General features: G+C 42.4%; 1 protein-coding gene across 4 annotated transcripts; it reads left to right on the top strand.

Moving 5' to 3' along the window:
• Window positions 1-1,169: 1,169 nt before the first annotated feature.
• On the top strand, window positions 1,170-8,992 carry LOC115147382 (ribonuclease H2 subunit A-like). Of its 4 annotated transcripts, none has more exons than XM_029689606.1 (9): window positions 1,170-1,251; window positions 5,474-5,640; window positions 5,859-5,930; window positions 6,141-6,267; window positions 6,399-6,486; window positions 6,909-7,046; window positions 7,340-7,427; window positions 7,773-7,896; window positions 8,166-8,992. In XM_029689606.1, exons 2-9 carry the CDS (start codon window positions 5,514-5,516, stop codon window positions 8,329-8,331), a joined length of 930 nt encoding a protein of 309 aa, XP_029545466.1. In that variant the 5' UTR covers window positions 1,170-1,251; window positions 5,474-5,513; the 3' UTR covers window positions 8,332-8,992. The 4 variants fall into 4 exon arrangements, with proteins under 4 accessions (XP_029545466.1, XP_029545467.1, XP_029545468.1 ...); XM_029689607.1 differs by lacking the exon at window positions 1,170-1,251 and adding an exon at window positions 1,271-1,324; XM_029689608.1 differs by lacking the exon at window positions 1,170-1,251 and adding an exon at window positions 1,357-1,451.
• The last annotated feature ends 1,743 nt before the right edge of the window (window positions 8,993-10,735 follow it).

Here is a 10,735-nt window from a genome sequence, read left to right as displayed (position 1 = left end):
CAGCCCTCCTTCTTAGTTCCATACACACAGTGGTCAATTACAGAGGGATGGGGGTGGAACTAGAGAGATAACAGGGGGAAGAGAAGAGTGGGGAGCGAGGTAGAGGCAGAGAGAGGTAGAGGCAGAGAGAGAGAGAGGTGAATGAGACAGAGACAGCACAACAAAGAAAGACACACAGAAGGAAAACAACCCCTCTGGTTTGTCAAAGAGGGTGATTGGTCTACAAACCATTATCAGAGAGGACCAGAAAGACCACACACACACACACACACACGTCCATCATCTAGGAGGATCAGAGAGGTCAACATGACTAACGACGCTAATGCTCCATGAGTACGTCCTCACGGTCACCACTGCTCTCTCTCTCTCACACACACACACACACACACACACACAACACTAGGCTGCTAGACGCGCGCTAACCACTGCTAACTAATTAGCACCCATTGAAACGTTCAAGTGGGAACAACAAATGAATGTAGGTTAATAAATGATATCAGTCATCATGGTGGTTGGTGTAATTAGGAGGGTTAATAGTTTGACATGTTGTACAATCAGACTGAGAAGAGACTTGAGAAGAAGTGTGTTCTTTCAGAGATGACATCCTGTGACATGGTTATAACCACTAACATATCTGGACTGCAGGTAAATGAGGCTACATTAAATCTAGATGTCACCGCGTAATCCTCTGCAGCGAGGCCATCAAGAGGGAGGGGGAGGCGGGGGAGGAGGAGGGAAAGGGACCACTTAGGGAAGGCCATGTATTTTGTTGTTGTACCATGTTAACATTCGCTTGAATACCAACCTAAGTGATTCGGTCATGTGTACGTACCTACAATGGGATTTATTTTTTGTGTGAAATATTTGCTGTTCATAGGGGCCAACATGTGCGAACACACACACACACACACACACACACACACACACACACACACACACACACACACTAAGCATCTTGTTCAACAGAGTGACATTGTTGTCACTCATGTTCAAGTTTCAGGTTTTATTTGTCACATGCACAAGTAAGGAAATGCTTAATTAACATGCAAGCCCTTGAGTTAGACCAGTAAGATGGAAGACTATTGCTGCCATCCTCCGAGTGTAGAGGTACTGCACTAAAATAATAGGCATACAACCCAGGGATACCGTGGATGGGACTACAAATCCCACGAAGCCTCGCATGAGGGTCATGTCAGAGATTCCGCGCCAAAATTGACTGACCACCAGACAGGAACATCAACAACACACGGGGTGAGTGGGAATTTTATGTGCTTATCTTTCCTTTTCACTTGCTAAACGGCGTGCATTATTCAACTCAACGCAAGTAAGAAACTAAAATGTTTCTAACATGCATTAAACAAACTGCTTAGCTAGACAGTTAGCCCTAGATCACGACTCTCAGTTCCATTACTAGTACACAAGTCATTTGAGGAAGGCGTCTTCTGTATGGGGTGAAGTATATTTTCAATAAACAAAAAATATTGTTTTTTCCAGGTGTTTGAAGCTGGTGCACAAAAACGAAACTCATACATGGGAAGCATAGAAATCGAGCACATAACAGGTCTACCGCTAATTTGACTTGCTTTAATGAAAGTGACAGATCTATAACTTACATTTCTATGTGAATCTGGGTCACCCAAAAAGTTACATAATGATGCTTTAAAAAGGTGCACTATCGCTCTGCCATTTCCTCGTTGCTAAAATTAATGGTTTGCATTGTTTGTTTGACAACACAAGCAAGTATAGTGCAGAGTATCAATGTACCTTCTATACTGCTGTAAAATATATTTTCCATAACCAAAAATAATGTATTTTCAACCGTTTGAAGCAGGTGTACAAAACCAAAAGTAAGATGCAAAAACGAAACTTAAGAACGGGAAGCATCGAAATAGCGCACATAGAACAGATCTGTCGCTTACTAGACTAACTTTCAGTGAGTGACATCTCTAACTCACATTTCTGTGAATTTGGTCGGGTCGCCTAAAAAGTTACATATTGTAGTATTAAGAGCCACGATGCTTGATCTGAACATTAACATGCATCGCTTGAGGTACGGTATTGGAATCATAAGGACTTTATCTTTCTTACCAGCGATAAATCATTTTTAAAAAACGAAAGGTTGAATTGATACGACTTTTTATAGGGTTAATGTTCCCACAAGGCCATATCTCCATGTTACAGCGCTTGTTTATGGGACATTTATGGAAGACAGAGGCGACCACCTGGGTCAATTCGCTATCTAGCATGCACCGAACCCCTGTGTGTAAGCGTAACTCGGGAAGTGTAGTTTCTTTGGATGGAGCCACCCATAGTTGTATGGATCTGTGCTAAACTGCTACAGTAAGTGTATTTTTTAATTTGAAAGATTCTTTATTGCTGATGAAAAATAAGGGTAGGGTGTCTGTCCACCCACGAGGTTTGGTGATGAAATGTCACTTATTTATGGTATAAAATACATTTTACCAAGACACATGATTCTTAATGTTCTGAATCGTCCAGTGGTGTCTTTATTTACCATTAACATTATATCCAAAAAGTCAGATTTCGTAACTTAATAAATCCGATAATAATCACTGAGCTCTGTTTGAGCGTGCAGCTTTCTCGCAGCGATTTTAGAGGATTTACATGTTGTGGTATTCTGCAAAGTTGTTTCCACTGGCCACAAAGCTAAATTAACATGACACTAGCGGAATTAAATATCATAGGCTTTGAAAATAAAAAGCTTGCGGTGCTCCGTTGACATTTCAGAGATACGCTTGTTTTTGTGAAAAATCTTAGAAAAATTGAATTTCGCATTAATATGAAAAGCGTTTACTAAAATAGAAAAAATAATGCATGTCGTCTTAAAATCGATATCTATCTTACCTCTATATTGTTTAATGTCCCCCGGATTTGAGAAGGATGCCTAGTTCAACGGTGAGCCTGTCAGTTAGCCTTAATTCTCTCACAGCATCCAGCCTAGTTGACGCAGTGCGATTTCCATATTCTTTACCACTTTTTATCTCATGCCTCCATTGAATTATTCACCCTAATTTTGGACCTCCTACAAGGGTAAAAACTCCAACATTTTTTGAATGAATTATGATAGAGACATGAGGTTTGGACCATTGGTTTTCTTAGAGGTGAAATTATGCTGTTTTGATTGGACACCCTATTAAGGGCCATATTTCGAAAGCTGTATCGCAAGCGCTGATTGACGTTTCTAAATGGTAAAACACAGCGTGGGGATTGTACACTGAACAAAAATATAAATGCAACAATTTCAAAGATTTTACTGAAGTACAGTTCGTATTAGGAAATCAGCCAGTTGAAATAAATGTATTAGGCTCCTAATCTATGTATTTCACATGACTGGGAATACAGATATACATCTGTTGGTCACAGATACCTTAACGAAAGAGGTAGGGGCGTGGACCAGAACACTAGTCAGTATCTGGTGTGACCATTTGCCTCATGCAGCATAACACATCTTCTTTGCATAGAGTTGATCCAGCTGTTGATTGTGGCCTGTGGAATGTTGTGCCACAAAGTTGCTGGATTTTGGCGGGAACTGGAACACCACTGTCATACACATCAATCCAGGTCATCCCAAACATGCTCAATGGGTGACATGTCTGGTGAGTATGCAGGCCATGGAAGAACTGGGACATTTTCAGCTTCCAGTAATTGTGTACAGGTCCTTGTGACATGGGGCCGTGCATTATCATGCTGAAACATGAGGTGATGGTGGCTGATGAATGGCACGACAATGGGCCACAGGACCTTGGACCTAAAATGCAATTGTGTTTGTTGTCCATATCTTATGCATGTCCATACCATAACCCCACCATGGGGAACTCTTTTCACAACGTTGACATCAGCAAATCCCTCGCCCACACAACGCCATACACGTGGTCTGTGGTAGTGAGGCCGGTTGGACGTACTGCCAAATTCTCTAAAATGAGGATGGAAGAGAAATGAACATTCAATTCTCTGGCAACAGCTCTGGTGGACATTCCTGCAGTCAGCATGCCCATTGCACGCTCCCTCAAAACTTGAGACATCTGTGGCGTTGTGTGACAAAACTGCACATTTCAGAGTGGCCTTTTATTGTCCCCAGGACAAGGTGCACCTGTGTAATGATCATGCTGTTTAATCAGCTTCTTGGTATTGCACACCTGTCAGCTGGATGGATTATCTTGGCAAAGGAGAAATGCTCAGAGAAATAAGCTTTTTGTGCTTATGGAACATTTCTGGGATCTTTTATTTCAGCTCATGAAACATGGGACCAACACTTAAAATGTTGCGTTTTTGTTGAGTGTAGTTGACATGGGCCAGTCGTGGGCGAAGCTAACCGCTGAAAACTGTAAGGCAGAATGCCGCCTAGAGTTTGAGAGGGAGCTCTGGTCCAGGCCGTCGTTCGGCTGCACTCTCACTATCAGCCTGACTTCTTTTAGTGACTGGCTTAAATGTACTTTCGTAACTCACCAAAGTAAAGATGTTAGAGTGCTGGGTCACGGTTGTCATTTCTCCAAAATACTTTGCATACTGCCACAGACTAGCTTAAATCCACGTGCATCGGATTAGCAGTACTACCGACACATGCACGTGTTACTTCTACTGTGAATGGTTCACAGGTCAGCTGTTTGTTCACCCACACCCGTCCGGAATTACTAATAAGCCATCCACAACCACTTGACTATATGTGATAAAGTGAAAATCTGAGGCCCACATCCGACCCTAACCCGCTAATATAGAACATGTGGTGTAGGCTACAGTCAGAGACAGCGGAACGATTTTTTTGTCAGGGGTGCAAGATTTTTTTACGTCTATGTTTGTGCTTATAATTTCTGACATTTTTGTTGGCTATTTGTTTGTCAACTTGTCTATAATTAGATACATGCAGCTTCTCTTCTGTCATTATATGATGCCCTAAAAGTAAACCCTTACTCACCGGAATAATATATCGATAGAATGAATGCTTCAATCTAGTTGACATCAGTAAAGTTTTCTTTGTCATTGTTGCTTCTTTCACAGAGGAAAGACGTTTAGGGACCAGTGAGAGATAAAAAAAAATAATATATATATATATATATGTATGTGTTTTTTAAATGGGACCGATTTTCTGTGCAACATTTCCAAATTATACTCGTTTTACCAGTTGTAAGGAAATAGAAAGCTGTGTTCACCCATGCTCCCTTTATCCACACAATATTTAATGACCCTAAACCTGCCCCTCCCTGCGGATATAACCGTGGGAAATGCGGATTATGAGTCAAACCACCCATCACTATTCTACTGTTATTTCTAGCTGGTTATATCTTGTAATTGCTTGCTTACAATTTGATTGCTATTTCATGTTTCAAAATGTCAACATAACTACTCACCAAGACCCTTGAAATGTTAGTTACAGTTGTTTAGGCTACTTATCCTTTACAGTTGTTTACAGTGTACTTTCTCTGTACAGTTGTTTACAGCTTTTGTTTTTTTACAGTTGATTACAGACTTACAGAAACAGACAGTGGAAGGTCACCATGGATCTCGGTGAGTTTGAAGCAGACAACTCGGTGAGCTGTCGCCTGGCTTCAGCAATACCTGACGTCTGCAAGACAGAAGACTGCTGTTTGGGTATCGATGAAGCCGGCAGGGGGCCTGTCCTGGGTGAGTGGGCCTCCTTTTCAAATGTCATGGATCACTAGTCCATGTTAACTAATCTATTTTTCCAATTACATTTTGGTAATTTAGCAGATGCTATTAAAAAAAAATGATTGTCTCCTATTGAAACACCATGGGTCCCTTAGTAGATCACTGAATGTCTTATCTAGCTGCTTGGTCATCATTTGATGTTGCTTGCTAATATCATGCATTCGCTCCACCAGGACCCATGGTCTACGGAATATGTTTCTGTCCCGTCGCCAAAAAGGAAGATCTGAAGGACTTGAAAGTGGCAGGTAAGTTCATGATAATTTTTTTAAAGATATACAATATAAATTCAAGAGGAATCCGTTAAATAATGAATCCATATACGTGTTGTGAAGGATGCCTGTGTGACTGTATTGTACATGTCTGTGTCTCTAGTGACAAACCTTTTGCGGATCAACAAAGTTGATTCATGCATCGGTTTGTTGTACAATGATGAGTTACTGTGTCTCCTTTTCTAGACTCGAAGACATTGACAGAGGCACAGAGAGAGGATCTATTCCGCAAGCTGGACGAGGCCAAGAGCTTTGTAGGCTGGGCTCTTCAGATTCTCTCACCCAACACTATCTCTACCAGCATGCTGCAGAGGTATTTAAACACATACTACACACACACACACACACACACACACACACACACACACACAGAAAGAAAGAGACACAGAGAGCGAACAACCGAACACACACACAGATGATTCTAACCGTTCTGTTCTTCCACAGGTCAAAATACAACCTGAATGCTCTCTCTCATGACGCAGCCATTGGCCTGGTACAGTTTGCCCTGGACAGTGGAGTACAGCTCAAAGAGGTACGGTACAAAGCATCTTGATTATTTTAAACCATACATACAAACACACCAATATCATCAATACAACATAACAAACACTCTAAATGTTCTTTCTGCTCTTCTCTTTTCTCTCGCTCTGCCTTTCTATATTCTATTTTGTCTCCCTCCCTCGCTTTCTCCCTATCATATTCACTACCCTTCCAGCTATATAGACATGTTCTTTTTACTCGTTATTTACTGTGTATTTATTCCTTTTGTCACTATTTCTGCTTTTGTTATTTTATTTTGTATCTTCAACTGCATTGTTGGAAAATGACCCGTAAGTAAGCATTTCTCTGTTGTTTACGAAGCATGTGACAAATTAAATGTAATTTGATTCATTTGACCAACCTTTTATTACAACCCTGTCCCTTGCCCTCCCTCCCTCTCCCTGTGTGTGACAGGTGTTTGTGGACACGGTGGGTCCTGCAGAGAAGTACCAGGAGAAGCTGTCCCAGCGGTTCCCCGGGGTGGAAGTGACCGTACGACCCAAAGCTGACTCCCTCTTCCCCATAGTCAGTGCTGCCAGTATCTGTGCCAAGGTTAGATGTCACGTTAATGCCAAACTCTTCCTTTGTTTTTAATCGTTTCCTCTCTTTGTCTCCTGTACCTCGAGACCAGGGATCTGAAAGTACTGGAGTGAAGGGTTTTGTCCCAGATTAGCAGTCCTCTTCAGGAGCAGGATTGAGGTAGCCTGAGTGCCAGTTTGTTTGTGCTATCATGCCAACTTCTTGTCAAACCTTGACAGCGATTAAGCTGACAGGCGCATGAACAGACCTGGGACCAGGCTAAGAAGGAGGATCACTGGCCTAAATGATCTCTGCTGCTCCCTCAGGTGGCCAGGGACCATTCAGTAAAAGACTGGAACTTTCCAGAAGACCTAGGAGAGGTGGACGCAGACTACGGCTCCGGCTACCCCAACGGTCAGTAGGGAAACACGTTAGGGAAAATCTTCACCCATCACACACAATTTTTAATGGCTTGGAAACAATATATGAAGTTCAGCATCTTGTATTGAATCCTAGTTTAGTCAAATTTGATGCATTTTGTCCTTTAATGGTAGAATGTGTTTTAACACTAGAAGTGCAGAGACCGTCATTTAAATGTTGTATTCTGCAATTTTAAAAGTTATGGCTGGTAAAGGATGGAGGCCCATCTTTTGTGTTACATAGAAGTTTGTAGAAATACAGTAGTGTTTTAGTGCTGTAATGGTAGAATTTGTTTAAAATACAGTAGAATTGACCTTTTTCTTGTTGTGTGTCCTCCAGACCCGAAGACGAAGGCGTGGCTGTTGAAGGAGCTTGACCCGGTGTTTGGCTACCCTCAGTTTGTCAGGTTCAGCTGGAGCACCACACAGACCCTGCTGGACAGCAAGGCTGTCACCGTACACTGGTGAGAAGAGATGGGCTAGGGGGACTGGGGTGGGATGAGGGTCTGCGTTGAGAGAGGGGGTACAGGTGAAGAAGGGGTTGGAGAGGGGCCAGGGAAGGGAGTGGTAGATGGTGAAAAGTGCTCCGTGTTTACCCTATATTCTTCTAATGTATTTTAGTACTATACTATTGTTTCAGCTTTGTGAAAAGGGAAGAGGCTATTGTAATGTGAAAGCTGTGTTTGTTTACATTCAGTAGAACAAGTTCACATAACTATTTGTGTGTAATCAGGGATGATGATGAGGAGGATGGGGAGAAGGCTGCAGCCCGTCAGAACAACACCTCCATGCTCTCCTACTTCAAGGCAGGCTCCAAGACCTCCGCCCAGCAGAGCAACACACACCAGACACACCGCTTCTTCACAGAGAGGAGACTGCAGAGCCTGGCCACACTCTGAGACAAGGAGAGGAATACACACACCCGCTGAGACATGGTGCAGAACACACACACACACATTCTGTTTAAAGTCTCTGTCCACTGTTTCCAGATGTATATGAAATGTGACCTATACTTAATTACAATTTTACTGAAATAGTGTTCCTTCCAAAAAATGGGTATTAAGTGTGTTAAAAAGCAGCTTTTCTGTGTTGGAATGGTGTGGGTGTACCCCAACAGCAGAAGGGTGTGGTTGTATACTGGTCATTAAAAATATTCATGCGAGTAGACCGCCTACTTGCCAGCTCCTCCTCTCAGGAGGCGGGGTTTTCTGTGTTTTTTTTTCTCCAATTTATTATTTGGCCAGAAATATGAGTATAGGACGAGTCAACAACATTATTTGTGTATGAGTTAACAGAATATTAACTTTCAAAAAAGGGACATTTTCACTGGACAGTTACTTAAAGATATGTAGAGGAGCACACACATACTTAACTGCAGCTGTAGAATACTAACGTTTAAGGCTGTGTGTATGACCACAAACCTTTCTAGAGACCATTTGCTGTGAAGACCACTGACTGATGATCGATTGAAAAGGACTTGGAGCCCAACTTCATGAACTTTGTTGTCATTTGAATAATACTTTAATGTGAAATGAACAATAAATATATATTGTTTCTAAATAATTGTCTATTTCTTTCATAGAGTTCAGGAAAGGAAATGGTGTTCAGTTCAGGTGTATTTTTATTATTGCATTAGTGAATACTGTGGTTGGTAGGTAGTGCTCAGCTTTCATATTCCCACACTGCCCCCAAGTGGTGAAAAACATACAGTTCATGTAAATCCTCTCCCAAACAATCTTGCTGTTGCCTTTATACGAGTTATACACCACAACTATCCATAGGCACTGGAAATCACCTTTTACTTGAATAATTAGGAAGTGTTCAGGAAGTCTTAAAGGTAATATGTTGTGAAAGCATAAGTACAGCTCCTATTATGACTGCCTACTATTAATCTAATGTTTCATACTCAGAGACAGACTTAAGACAAGTAATACATAAGCCTACAGTTATCATGCAAAATGCATATTAATACAAGATATACTATACTGAGTTTCCCTGAGAAAATACCAGTGATATTTGCGTAGTAGTGTAAATAAAGAGACCGTTGTGTAAATTACATTTATACGCAATAGATTAGGTACACAAGTCTGACTATTGTCTTGTTAACTAAAATGATAGCGAGTTTGGCATCGCATCAAGTGTCCGCTGGTAATTTTCTTCCTCTGAATCTCTGAACTCAACTCATTCAGTCTTGGGCATCCTCTGTTGTTGACATGGCAACCGGGTTTACATCATGCGTCTTATATAATCTTCAGAAATTCCAGCTTCTGTTTTCCCCCTGGGGAGTTGAGTGTGACTCGGGTAAATTGAAATTCCCTGCATCTCACCAACTTTTCTTCTGGGCTTTATTCAGCAGACACTAGTCAACACAGGTGTCTATAGGTATGACCAAAATACATACAATAAGTTAGCACAAGTGTTCAGCTACGTGTCTAAGGCGTTAGCTAGCCTATTCATTGTCCGTTAGCCTTCATTGCCCTTCTGCTTGGAATCCACTATCTTCTTCCCCATGTTCATAGCCACAGTGGACACAGCGAAGGAGGAGAGGATGATGATGGATGTGCCTACAAACTGTGTGGAGGCCCCTCTGGGGGCTACCTTCATGGCCCTCCTGGGGAGGGAGTCAGGGTCTGCAGCCTGGGCCGCCATGGTCTGGGCAATGGGCTCCATGGATTTCTCTGGTGGTCTGGTAGAGACTGGAGCTCAGATACTTCTGGAGCTTATGGTTAAGTCCTCTTGCCCCACAAAGAGCTGCTTCTGGGGCTGGGACTCTCTTTGGTCCAGTGGAGCTCAGGCAAACATCCGGGGACTGGAGGAGGCTAAATCCACTTGCCCGAGAGCTGCTTCTGGAGCTGGCGTTCAACAGTCTCTGCCTGGATCTCTCTCTCTCTCAGCTGGAGCTCAGTCAGGCATTCATCCAGAGACTGAAGGCTAGGTCCACCGGCCAACTTCGAGAGCTGTTTCTGGGCCTGAAAACTCAACACTGACTGCCACTTCTGGAAGCCTCAAATCAGGTAAACATCCAGTCTACAGTCCACACAGTAAGTAATGTCCTAGTTCAGCCTTGATCCCTCTAGTCTCTCCTGTCTGCCTTTTATAACCTCCCAAGCCTGTTCCCATGGAGCTCTACCTCAAATCCCTCTGAGTTAGCCCTGTCTGTGTCCGGCTGCGTCAATGTGATTGTAAATAGATTAGGACAACTGGCTGACATTGGAGAGGGCTAAGCTTTATCAGTGTCATGACTGTCCTGTGAGGATCCAAATAGGTCAGATCAGCTTTGCAATAAATAACTTCAAGCAGACC

Source organism: Salmo trutta, chromosome 14 (assembly GCF_901001165.1).
Source record: "Salmo trutta chromosome 14, fSalTru1.1, whole genome shotgun sequence".
Lineage (NCBI taxonomy): Eukaryota > Metazoa > Chordata > Actinopteri > Salmoniformes > Salmonidae > Salmo > Salmo trutta.
The sequence above is the reverse complement of the archived record's forward strand: the minus strand, read 5'-3'. Positions and strand labels throughout refer to the sequence as shown.

Excerpts from the sequence above, each read along its gene's own strand:
- LOC115147382 (XM_029689606.1), top strand. The coding sequence starts at position 5,514 with ATGGATCTCGGTGAGTTTGAAGCAGACAACTCGGTGAGCTGTCGCCTG. Across the intron at positions 5,641-5,858 it reads CGGCAGGGGGCCTGTCCTGG|GACCCATGGTCTACGGAATA; the intron begins GTGAGTGGGCCT and ends TCGCTCCACCAG. Across the intron at positions 6,487-6,908 it reads GTGGAGTACAGCTCAAAGAG|GTGTTTGTGGACACGGTGGG; the intron begins GTACGGTACAAA and ends TGTGTGTGACAG.